Genomic DNA, 13308 nt, shown 5'->3' on the forward strand with positions numbered 1-13308 from the left:
CAGCCGATGTGAGTAAGACCTTTAAACAGGTCAACATTTTTAAGGCCGCAGGGCCAGACGGATTACCAGGACGTGTACCGCGAGCATGCGCTGACCAACTGGCAAGTCTCTTCACTGACACTTTCAACCTCTCCCTGTCTGAGTCTGTAATACCAACATGTTTCAAGCAGACCACCATAGTGCCTGTGCCCAAGAACACTAAGGTAACCTGCCTACCAACCCGTAGCACTCACGTCTGTAGCCATGAAGTGCTTTGAAAGGCTGGTCATGGCTCACATCTACAACATCATCCCAGCAACCCTAAACCCACTCCAATTTGCATACCGCCCCAACAGATCCACAGATGATACAATCGCTATTGCTCTCCACACTGCCCTTTCCCACCTGGACAAAAGGAACACCTATGTGAGAATTATATTCATTGACTACAGCTCAGCTTTCAACACCATAGTGCCCTCAAAGCTCATCAATAAGCTAAGGACCATGGGACTAAACACCACCCTTGTCATAGACTGTTCATCTATGCATAGTCACTTTAATAACTCTACCTACATGTACATACTACCTCAACGAACCGGTGCCACCGCACATTGACTCTGTATCGGTTCCCCCATGTATACAGTCTCTCTATTGTTATTTTATTGCTGCTCTTTAATTACTTGTTACTTTTATCTCTTATTCTCATACGTATTTTTTTAAGCTGTATTGTTGGTTAGGCCTCTCATAAGTAAGCATTTCTCTGTAAGGTCTACATCTGTTGTATTTGGCGCATGTGATTAGTAACATTTGTTTTGATTTGATTTGCTGTTTGAAGATGATGTGGTTTCAAGTGAGAACATAAATAACTAAGCAATGACATTCAGGCCTGATAGTTTTCAAGGAAACTGTGAATCAGGCTTGATTACTGTATGTCTATACCATTCAACAACATTTAAGACTGCAGTCAAATTATTAAAAGAGACAGAAATATGTGTTCCAAAGGGAAATCTTTATTTTCATCTATTCATCAAAGCATCAAAGCAAACATTCCTACAGTATCTAATAGTAACAAAACAGAACTCATCAAATCTAATACCGATTCAATCTCAGTTTACAGAGAGGACTGACACATGAACTCAAGCAAAGCCCCCAGTTACTCGACATGTCAGTGATCAAAAGACAGAGAACATCTGATCTCAGAACAGAGTCAAAGCAGAGGAACCAGCAGCCTCTCCACAGGGGTGTGTGACTGAGGGGTCCTACCCAGAACAGTCAGCCCTCCTCAAGGTCTTGGTGACTGGATTCTGGGAATTCTGCTGAGCTTCACAGGTCACCTCTCCTGCCTTGGTCCACTCCTGGCCAGTGAGAGTCAGGGTGCTGCTCCAGCTGTACAGGCCATCCTTCTCCAGGACCCTAGAACTGGCCTCCTGCTTCTGGCTGGTCCCGTCCACTTTCCATCTTATGGTCCAGTCTGAGGGGAAGCCCTTGTTGGCCAGACACGTCAGTGTGGCTGTTGTTGTACTGGACAGCTCCTCACTAGAGGGGGGCAGGACGGTGAGGGTGGGGGCACTGTTACCTGGAACAAACAGAACACATCAACTAAGTAATTACAACAAGTACAGCAACACTAAGAGATTATCTCCATTAAGGTCCACAACCAAATAAAGTGAATTGGAAATGCCCTCTAAATATGAATGTAAAAGTTAGATTGTTTGAAAGATGTGGAGAAAACACTAAAGTAATATGATACAAAGCAGATTTATGAACCAAACAAGTATAAAGTGGTTAAATAACTAGAGGTACTAGTCATATGGTGTCAGTTATACATGTTATACAGATATTGTTTAGGAATGGACCTGATCAGAACAGCCAACTCATATTCTTTGTCTTTGTCTTCACACTAACAGTGAAGTGTACCATGAATACAATGCAACAATGATGAATACTATATACAATACTATTCGTTTTTATACCACAATTAGGTGTAATATTATGCAATTATACAAATCAGACATTCAAATAAACCTACAATTTATCATTTTGAGTCAATAAATATTTATTTGAAAGAAGGCTCATTCAAAATCTACATTTAACCAATAATATTTGAGTTAAAGATAATAAAAATATAAATAAAGAATTGCACACAAACAGTAATACACAATGCAACAACTATATTCCATATTATTAAATAGTTATCATACTAGAACTCTCCTCTGCCATCCATCAAACCACACATTTAAATCAACTCCTACATTTGAACATTTGAACATTTCAGAAAGAAATATCAAAGAGCGTGTTACTTACTTCCAACATCTAGTCTTGTGCCGCTACCAAAAGTGCACCACAGTGATACAATCCCTATTACTGCTGGTACAAAAACCTCCTGCATGTTTGGCACTCTTCATTTCTTTAGACTGTGGTTCAAATAATTAACTCTACTATAGTATGAATACATTTCAGAAATGAATTATTCTACTCAATTAGAAATAAAGTGTTTTTCATGTTGATTTCCTTAACATGGACCAAACCTGACTTTTTCTTGTACATCTCCTACTACTGTAGGTGCAGCATGTTTATTCATACAACTAATCTAAAATGTAGGCTAATCACTTTCATAGTTTAAAAGCAGGTCAAATTTGTTTAGATGTAATAACATTCATATTCAAATTGGCCATAGTATGTGTTGGCCTTGTGTATTTTGTTTAAATCATCTAAAAAAGTTAAGTTGAAAATTCCTCAATATCAATGCAAAACGTATAGATATATTGAAACACTACATCAAAAGGTGAATAAATAGTTAATTTTGTTCTTTACTTACTTCCAACATCAAGTCTGGTGCCGCTACCAAAAGTCCTCCACAGTGATACAATCACTATTACTGCTGGTACAAAAACCTCTCTGTGTTGTGATGCTGCAGCTGTTACAGTGAAGACCACTCATACAGAATCATAATCAACACTAATGCACTTTAACATCTTCCAGGTAGAACAAACACTTCATATAAGCTGTTTCTAGATAATAAAAATATGAATTGTATCTTAAATCCAGACATGAGTCATTTTTCCTTCCTCTGTGTATCAGGTTCTCCTAGTCTGGAGGTACAGTCCAGCATCAGATCAATGTTGCTAGTATTCCTCCATATTGTCCATATGAAAGACAACAGCAGCAGCAGTAGTGATAGTGATCATGTTGTATAATCCTTTATTTAACATGTTGATCTCAGATTTAACAGTGGTGGTAAAGTCACAGAGGACAGACAACACTACCATTGGAATCCTACCAGCTTTAGTTTAGAGAAGTGTTCACTAACTGATTAGAGGAACTTACATGAGAGACCAAGCATGAGTGAACAGACAATTCATTATATCTGATCATCATCAGAATAACAATATAATGGTAGTGTGACATAAAAGTTACCATACATTAGTTATCAGATAAAACAGTTGCTGTTTGATGTTATTAAAGGGGCGACATGTAGCTAGCGGTTAGAGTGTTGGGCCAGTAACAGAAAGGTCACTAGTTCAAATATCTGGGTCGACAAGGTGAAAAATATGCTGATGTGACCTTGAGCAAGGCACTTAACCCTAATTGCTCCAGGGTCGCCGTTGGCAACGGCAGACCCTGGCCTTGACCCCACTCTCCGAGGTTGTCTCATTGGGAGTTGGGATATGCAAAAATAAATAATTCCAATTCACACTTGGGCATAAAACTGTGTGAAATAAGAACAATTTAATTACCCACCTAATTATTATGAAATAAATCTCTAAATGTATTCTGATGGGAACCTACTTGGAACCTGAAATAGATTTGAAACATGAATTTGCATAATGCATCTGCTTCACTGCTCTAAGAGTGTTTATATCCCTGTGAGTTTAACACTTCATGACTGAGAGCTGTTCTTCATGACAACAGAACCCACAACAACCATGACTTTTATCACCATCTTCATCTGGACATTTGTATTCTACATACAAGGTTACAATTATCAGAATGTATTGTTGTAAATTAATTAAATCTACAGTGTTTACATGTACAGTATATCAATGTTAATATTTCTATTCAGAACTATTCATTACTATATGTAACATTCCATTCCTATAAATGTTTTACAATATTTTTCAGAATCCAGAGGACAGTACATTGTGACACAGACTCCGGTAGTGAAAGCTGTTCTCCCAGAACAGACAGTCTCTCTGAACTGTAAAACCAGCAGTAATGTATACAACAATAACTACCTAGCCTGGTACCAACAGAAACCTGGAGGAGCTCCTATACTCCTTATTTACTTTGCTACAACACTTCAGTCTGGGATTCCATCTAGATTCAGTGGCAGTGGATCTGGGAGTGACTTCACTCTGACCATCAGTGGAGTCCAGGCTGAAGATGCAGGAGATTACTACTGTCAGAGTGCACACTACAACAGTGTCTGGGTGTTCACACAGTGATATAGAGCCGTACAAAAACCTGACATGGAACAATGGTCACTAGAGGAGATGAACTGTGACATGTGACAATAATAGAAAGCAATCATTCAGATGACATGACCATCCTCATCATCATCATCATCATCATGGTTATGACTTATAGTTTTTGTCATGGCCTTTAAGTAGTACTTTCAAGTATTTTTACTTAAGTACTTTATACCACTGACTAGGCCTAATCAAAAATTGCTTTCAGAAGAAGCCTTTGACTCTCCTCCTGAACTGTAACCATAGGCCTACACAGCACAGCCATTGGTTAGCCAGCACACAAAACGTTTTTGATCAGCAAGCATAGAGAAGGCCGGGGCTCAGGTTTGAAATATCCATTGCGATGTGTAATGCAGCCTAGTTTAATTTACACCATCCCAACAGCTATCTTAGAAACATAACTTTGTGCTGTGCTTCTCTGAGCATACACTTCGTAGCCTATAGCCTCTAGGCTAGGGATCATTTCGTTGAGACCACACTAAATAGCCTATAGACACATTTGATTATGAGGGGTGGCATCGGACACACAACGATATATTGTAAAGCCTAATAAGCAACTAATTCTAAAACACTGAGAAATACACACATTTCATAAAATGCAAATGACATGATCCTCCCCTGGACTAAATTGAAAAAAAAGAATACTAAACTCTCCCCTTGAGATAAATTTAAAAAGCATGAACCCATTTTCCTCCAGGTACCCATTCTGTACATTTCGATCCATCCCTTACAATGAACCACTGGTTGATGACAACGCAGTGAGAACATAAATAATTAAGCAATGACATTTAGGTCTGATAGTTTAAAAATAAACTGTGAATAAGGCTTTATTAATATACGTCTATACCATTCAACATGTACAACTAAAGTTTAATTATTGAAAGAGACAACTAAAATATTTGTTCCAAAGGGAAAACGTTATTTTCATAAAATCTTCAAAGCAAACATTCCTACAGTATCTGATAGAAATAAAACAGAACTCATCAAATTTAGCACTGATACAACCTCAGTCTACAGAGAAGATTGACACATGAACTCAAGCAAAGCCCCCTGTCTGTTTACATGTCAGTGATCAATAAGACAGAGAACATCTGATCTCAGAACAGAGTCAAAGCAGAGGAACCAGCAGCCTCTCTCTTCAGGGGTGTGTGACTGAGGGGTCCTACCCAGAACAGTCAGTCCTCCTCAGGGTCTTGGTGACTGGAGTCTGGGATTTCTGCTGGGCTTCACAGGTCACCTCTCCTGCCTTGGTCCACTCCTGGCCAGTGAGAGTCAGGGTGCTGCTCCAGCTGTACATGCCATCCTTCTCCAGGACCCCGGGACTGGTCTTCTGGTTGTTGCTGGTCCGGTCCACTTTCCATCTTATGGTCCAGTCTGAGGGGAAGCCCTTGTTGGCCAGACACGTCAGTGTGGCTGTTGTTGTACTGGACAGTTCCTCTCTAGAGGGGGGCAGGACAGTGAGAGTGGGGGCACTGTTACCTGGAACAAACAGAACACATCAACTGCATCAACTATGTCCAAAAGATTTATAAAAGCAATAGATATACAAATATATTGATTTGGAAATACCTTCAAAATATAATGTAGTTAGATTGATAAAAGATTTGAAGAAAACACAAAGCATAATATGATAGATATACAATGCAGATTTATGAACAATATGAGACAAGTGTAAGTGGTTAACTTTAGCATTACTAGTATGTCAGATATCTTAGGATTGTTTCTGATCAGAATACTCTTTTTTTTAAATAAAATATTTGAAGAAAACACAAAACATAATATGATAGATATACAATGCAGATTTATGAACAATATGAGACAAGTGTAAGTGGTTAACTTTAGCATTACTAGTATGTCAGATATCTTAGGATTGTTTCTGATCAGAATACATTTTACCCCCTTTTCTCCCCAATTTCATGGCATCCAATTGTTTTTAGTAGCTACTATCTTGTCTCATCGCTACAACTCCCGTACGGGCTCAGGAGAGACGAAGGTTGAAAGTCATGCGTCCTCCGATACACAACCCAACCAAGCCGCACTTCTTAACACAGCACGCATCCAACCCGGAAGCCAGCCGCACCAATGTGTTGGGGGAAACACCGTGCACCTGGCAACCTTGGTTAGCGTGCACTGCGCCCGGCCCGCCACAGGAGTCGCTGGGGAGTGATGAGACAATCCCTCCCTAACACGGACGATGCTAGGCCAATTGTGCTTCGCCCCACGAACCTCCTGGTCTCGGCCTGTGCGTAAACCCAGAGTCTCTGATGGCACAGCTGGCGCTGCAGTACAGCGCCCTTAACCACTGCGCCACCCGGGAGGCCTCTGATCAGAATACTCTTAACTCCAGTATATTAAGATAATCCAACAGGTTGTATAAAAACATTGTCACGTTCTGACCTTAGTTCCATTGTTTTGTCTTTGTTTTAGTATGGTCAAGGCGTGAGTTGGGGTGGGCAGTCTATGTTCCTTTTTCTATAATTTGTGATTTCTGTGTTTGGCCTGGTATGGTTCTCAATCAGAGGGAGCTGTCAATCGTTGTCCCTGATTGAGAACCATACTTAGGTAGCCTGATTTCACTTTTGAGTTGTGGGTGATTATTTTCCGTGTCAGTGTTTGTTCCACACGGAACTGTTTCAGTTTTGTTATTTCACGTTGTCGTTTATTGTTTTGTTCATTGTTCATTTATTTTATTAAATAGATGGACACTTACCACGCTGCGCATTGGTCCTCACATTCTTCCACCACAGACGGCCGTTACGGAATCACCCACCACCAAAGGACCAAGCAGCGTGGTAACGGGCAAGAGCAGCGATCTCCAGACTTCTGGACATGGGAGGAGATCCTGGATGGCAAGGGACTCAGGGTACAGCCGGGAGAGTATCGCCGCCCCAAGGCAGAGCTGGAAGCAGAAAAAGCAGAGAGGCGGTGGTATGAGGAGGCAGCACGGCAGCGCAGTTGGAAGCCCGAGAGGCAGCCCCAAAAATGTATTGAGGGGGAGGCACACGGGGTGTGTGGCTAAGACCGGTAGGATACCTGAGCCAACTCCCCGTGCTTACCGTGGAGAGAGGGGGACCGGGCAGGCACTGTGTTATGCCGTGAGGTGCACGGTGTCCCCGGTGCGCAGGCATTGCCCGGTGCGGTACATAGCAGTGCCTCATGTCGGCCGGGCTAGAGTGGGCATCGAGCCAGGTGCCATGAAGCCGGCTCAGCGCATCTGGTCTCCAGTGCGTCTCCTCGGGCCGGGATACATGGCACCAGCCCTACGCAGGGTGTCCCCGGTTCGCCAGCATAGCCCAATGCGGGCTATTCCACCTCACTGCACTGGCCTCGCTACGGGGAGCATCAGCCAGGTAGGGTTGGGCAGGCTCGGTGCTCGGGACCTCCAGTGCGCCTCCACGGTCCGGTCTATCCGGTGCCTCCTCCACACATCAGTCCTCGGTGGCAGCCCCCTGCACCAGGTTGTCTCTCCGTCTCCTCCCTACATGCTATAGCTGCTAGAGTCTCCTGTCTGTCCTGAGCTGCCAGAGTCGCCCGTCTGTCCTGAGCTGCCAGAGTCTCCCATCTGTCCTGGGCTGCCAGAGTCTCCCGTCTGTCCTGAGCTGCCAGAGTCTCCCGTCTGTCCTGAGCTGCCAGAGTGTCCCGTCTGTCCTGAGCTGCCAGAGTCTCCCGTCTGTCCTGAGCTGCCAGAGTCTCCCGTCTGTCCTGAGCTGCCAGAGCCGCCCGTCTGTCCTGAGCTGCCAGAGCCGCTCGTCTGTCAGGAGCTGCCAGAATTACCCTTCACTCCGGAGCTGCCGGAGTCTTCCGCCTGTCCGGTGCTGCCGGAATCTCCCATCCGTCCGGTGCTGTTGGAATCTCCCGTCCCCAGTCCGAGGGTCCCCAGTCCGAGGTCGGCGGTGAGGGTCGCTGCTTTAAAGAGGCCACGTGGGCAGGTGAAGAGGCGGACAAAAACTATGGTGGAGTGGGGTCCACGTCCCGCGCCAGAGCCGCCACCGCGGACAGACACCCGCCCAGACCCTCCCCTATAGGTTCAGATTTTGCAGCCGGAGTCCGCACCTTTGGGGGGGGGGGGCTACTGTCACGTTCTGACCTTAGTTCCTTTGTTTTGTCTTTGTTTTAGTATGATCAGGGCGTGAGTTGGGGTGGGCAGTTTATATTCCTTTTTCTATAATTTGTGATTTCTGTGTTTGGCCTGGTATGGTTCTCAATCAGAGGCAGCTGTCAATCGTTGTCCCTGATTGAGAACCATACTTAGGTAGCCTGATTTCACTTTTGAGTTGTGGGTGATTATTTTCCGTGTCAGTGTTTGTTCCAATTGGAACCGTTTCAGTTTTGTTATTTCACGTTGTCGTTTATTGTTTTGTTCAGTGCTCATTTACTTTATTTAAAAAATGGACACTTACCACGCTAGTCCTCACCTTCTTCCACCACAGACGGCCGTTACAAACATAAGATTCACAAAGCAACAATTACTGCAATAACCAACACTTTAAGAGTAAAAAGTCTGCACTCATACAAATCAGACATACAAATAAACCTACTTTTTAACATTTTGATTGAATAATATATTATTTGAAAGAAGGCTCAGTGAAAAGCAATAGAAAAATGTAATGTTTTTCAATAAATATTTCTAAAATAATCATATATTTAAGAAAGTTTAAAAAAAATGTAATCTAAAAGAAATATGAAGAGAGCTTGTTAATTACTTCCAATATCAAGTCTGATGCTGCTACCAAAAGTGTACCACAGTGATACAATCCCTATTACTGCTGGAACAAATACCTCCTGACCATTGGACAAGCTGAATTTCTTTAGACTGTGGTTCAAATATCTAACTCTAGTACGGTATGAATACTTGCCAAATATTGTTTTATCTTCTTCATGTAAAAGAAAGTGTTTATTGTTTATTTATTTTAAACCTACTGTTTATTGTACATTTTCTACTAGGTGCAGTATGTTTATTCATACAACTAGTCTAAAATGTAGGCTAATCTCTTCCGTCTTTCAAAAATGCAGGCCAAATTTGATTAGATGTAATAACATTCCTATTCTAATTGGCCATAGTCTGTGAAAGCCGTGTGTATTTTTTTTAAAATCATCTTAAACATGATTTTAAAATCCTCAATTTTGAGGGTAAATGTATAGAGAAACTGAAACATGACATCAAAACGTGAATAAAACAATGAATTTGGTGTTTACTTACTTCCAACATCAAGTCTGGTGCTGCTACCAAAAGTCCACCACAGTGATACAATCCCTATTACTGCTGGTACAAAAACCTCTCTGTGTTGTGATGCTGCAGCTGTTACAGTGAAGATCACTCATACAGAATCATAATCAACACTAATACACTATACCATCTTCCAGGTAGAACAAACACTTCATGATAACATTTCTAGATAATACAAATATGAATTGTGTCTTAAATCCAGATATGAGTCATTTTTCCTTCCTCTGTGTATCAAGTTATCCTAGTCTGGAGGTACAGTCCAGCATCAGATCAGTGTTGCTAGTATTCCTCCATATTGTCCATATGAAAGACAACAGCAGCAGCAGTAGTGATAGTGATCATGTTGTATAATCCTTTATTAAACATGTTGATCTCAGATTTAACAGTGGTGGTAAAGTCACAGAGGACAGACAACACTACCAGAGGAATCCTAAGTGTTCACTAACTGATAACAGGAACTTACATGAGAGACCAAGCATGAGTGAACAGACAGTTCATTATATCTGATGTTGCAGGGTCTACAGACAATCACAATCACAGATTACAAAAAGAAAACCAGCCCTGTTGCGAACATCGAAACCTTGCTCCCTGACAAATTAAACAATCTCTTTGCTCGCTTTGAGGACAATACAGTGCAACTGACATGTCCCGCTACCAAAACCTGTGGGCTCTCCTTCTCTGTGGCCAATGTGAGTAAAACATTTACACGTGTTAACCCTCGCAAAGCTGCCGGCCCAGACCGCATCCCTAGGTGCGTCCTCAGAGCATGTGCAGACCAACTGTCTAGTGTGTTTACAGACATATTCAATCAATCCCTATCCCAGTCTGTCGTCCCCACATGCTTGAAGATGGCCACCATTATTCCTGTTTCTAAGAAAGCTAAGGTAACTGAGCTAAATGACTATCACCCCATAGCACTCACTTCTGACATCATGTAGAGCTTTGAGAGACTAGTCAAGGATCATATCACCTCCACCCTACCTGACACCCTAGACCCACTCCAATTTGCCTACCGCCCCAATAGGTCCACAGACGATGCCATCACACCGTCTGGACAAGAGGAATACCTATGTAAGAATGCTGTTCATTGACCACAGCTCAGCATTCAACACCATAGTACCCTCCAAACTCATCATGAAGCTTGAGAGCCTGGGTCTCGACCCCGCCCTGTGCAACTGGGTCCTGGACTTTCTGACGGGCCGCCCACCAGGTGGTGAAGGTAGGAAACAATATCTCCACAATATCCTCAACACTGGGGCCCCACGGGAGTGTGTTCTCAACCCTCTTCTGTACTCCCTGTTCACCCATGACTGCTTGGCCATGTACGCCTGCAACTCAATCATCAAGTTTGGAGACGACACTACAGTGGTAGGCTTGATTACCAACAACGACGAGACAGCCTACAGGGAGGAGGTGAGGGCCCTCGGAGTGTGGTGTCAGGAAATAACCACACACTCAATGTCAACAAAACTAAGGAGATGATTGTGGACTTCAGGAAACAGCAGAGGGATCACCCCCCCATCCACATCGACGGGACCGTAGTGGAGAAGGTGAAAAGTTTTAAGTTTCTCGGCGTACACGTCACAGACAAACTGAAATGGTCCACCCACACAGACAGCGTGGTGAAGAAGGCGCAACAGCGCCTTCAGGAGGCTGAAGAAATTTGACTTGTCACCAGAAACACTCACAAACTTTTACAGATGCACAATCAAGAGCATTCTGTTGGGATGTATCTCCGCCTGGTATGGCAACCCCAGAGGGTAGTACGGTCTGCACAACGCATCACCAGGGGCAAGCTACCTGCCCTCCAGGACACCTACAGCACCATATTTCACAGGAAGGCCAAAAAGATCATCAAGGACAACAACCACCCGAGCCACTGCCTGTTCACCCTGCTATCATCCAGAAGACGAGGTCAGTACAGGTGCATCAAATCTGAGACCGAGAGACTGAAAAACAGCTTCTATCACAAGGCCATCAGACTGTTAAACAGCCATCACTAACCTAGAGAGGCTGCTGCCAACATACAGACTCAATCTCTGGCCACTTTAATAAATGGATCAAAAGTTACTTTAAATAATGCCCCTTTAAGTTTAAATGTCTTACATTACTCATCTCTTTTGCATATACTGTCTTTGATACCATCTACTGTATCTTGCCTGCGCCGCACGACCATCGCTCATCCATATATTTATATGTACATATTCTTATTCATCCCTTTACATTTGTGTGTGTATAAGATAGTTGTTGTGATTTTGTTAGATATTACTGCACTGTCGGAACTAGAAGCACAAGCATTTCGCTACACTCGCATTAACATCTGCTAACCATGTGTATGTCACCAATAACATTTGATTATATCAACCAATCTGAATATAGATGATGTACAATAATCCAAACCCCTAAAGTTGAACTGTATTTTGAAAAGCTAGAATTTAATCAACATGATTAAAACATATACAATAAAGCCTCTAAACATTACCCACACATCCTCCCTCACACCACTGTGGTAGTTCCAGAGAGCAGCAGATGAACCAGGAGACTGGAGATGTCAGAGCTCTGGAGATCTCCCTTTTAGATCAGTCAGTCAGCAGCATCACAGACTGCAGTTACTGAGCCTGACCACTGGAGGGAGACATAAAGCAGCTACAATCTAATAACACAGAAATAACAATATGCTCCATTTGTAGATGTCTACAATCAATACATCAGTCCCCATTCAGCACTTATATCAGAAACCATGTCAGTAGTTACATAGCTATCAGGATTCTACATCACATCAGTTTGACTGTCCAGGAAGACTATTTACATATTTTATTTTTTAATTTAACCTTTATTTAACTAGGCTGTCAGTTAAGAACAAATTCTTATTTACAATGACGGCCTACCCCGGGCCAAACGCTGATGACGCTGGGTCAATTGTGAGCCCCCATATATAGGACACTTTGCATTAGCAGCACATGCTGCAGTGCTCTGGGAGTGTTTATAGCCCTGTGAGTTTAACACTTCATGACTGAGAGCTGTCCTTGATGACAACAGAACCTACAACAACCATGACTTTTATAACCGTCTTCATATGTATATTTTCCCTGTGTCTCCAAGGTAATATATTTGACAGAAAATAACGCAAACAATTGCAATATTAGGATATATAACCTTATTACAGTTTAAGATAATAATCGATATGGACAAATGAATGAACAATTTAATGCTAATTCGACATGCCATCTCTGTTTCAGAGTCCAGAGGCCAGGTTGTTGTGACTCAGAGTCCTGCAGTTTCAGTGGGTCACTCAGTCAGTCTCAGCTGTAAGACCAGCAGTCTTGTGATACAGTGACATCTATGGACAGGGGATGGCCTGTTATCAACAGAAACCTGGAGGAGCTCCTAAATACCTAGTATACTTAGCAAAAACCATTCAGTCTTGGACTCCATCTAGATTCAGTGGTAGTTGATCTGGGAGTGACTTCACTCTGACCATCAATGGAGTCCAGGCTGAAGATACAGGAGATTACAAGTGTCAGAGTTTACACTACCCCAACATTGTCTGGGTGTTCACACAGTGATACAGAGTCGTACAAAAACCTCCCTCAGTCAGACAGGTAGTTCCATAGAGCAGCCGGCTCTGGAGAT

At 42.7% G+C, this 13308-nt stretch overlaps 2 gene segments (V, D, J or C); both read right to left on the minus strand.

The window, feature by feature from the left end:
• Positions 1-1223: 1223 nt before the first annotated feature.
• On the minus strand, positions 1224-2385 carry LOC124014137. The segment is given in 2 exon segments: positions 1224-1555; positions 2284-2385. Coding segments are annotated over 2 exon segments (402 nt in total).
• A 2858-nt stretch (positions 2386-5243) lies between these two features.
• On the minus strand, positions 5244-10154 carry LOC124013550. The segment is given in 3 exon segments: positions 5244-5927; positions 9649-9747; positions 10139-10154. Coding segments are annotated over 3 exon segments (432 nt in total).
• Between the last annotated feature and the right edge of the window lie 3154 nt (positions 10155-13308).

Source organism: Oncorhynchus gorbuscha, linkage group LG25, assembly GCF_021184085.1.
Source record: "Oncorhynchus gorbuscha isolate QuinsamMale2020 ecotype Even-year linkage group LG25, OgorEven_v1.0, whole genome shotgun sequence".
Lineage (NCBI taxonomy): Eukaryota > Metazoa > Chordata > Actinopteri > Salmoniformes > Salmonidae > Oncorhynchus > Oncorhynchus gorbuscha.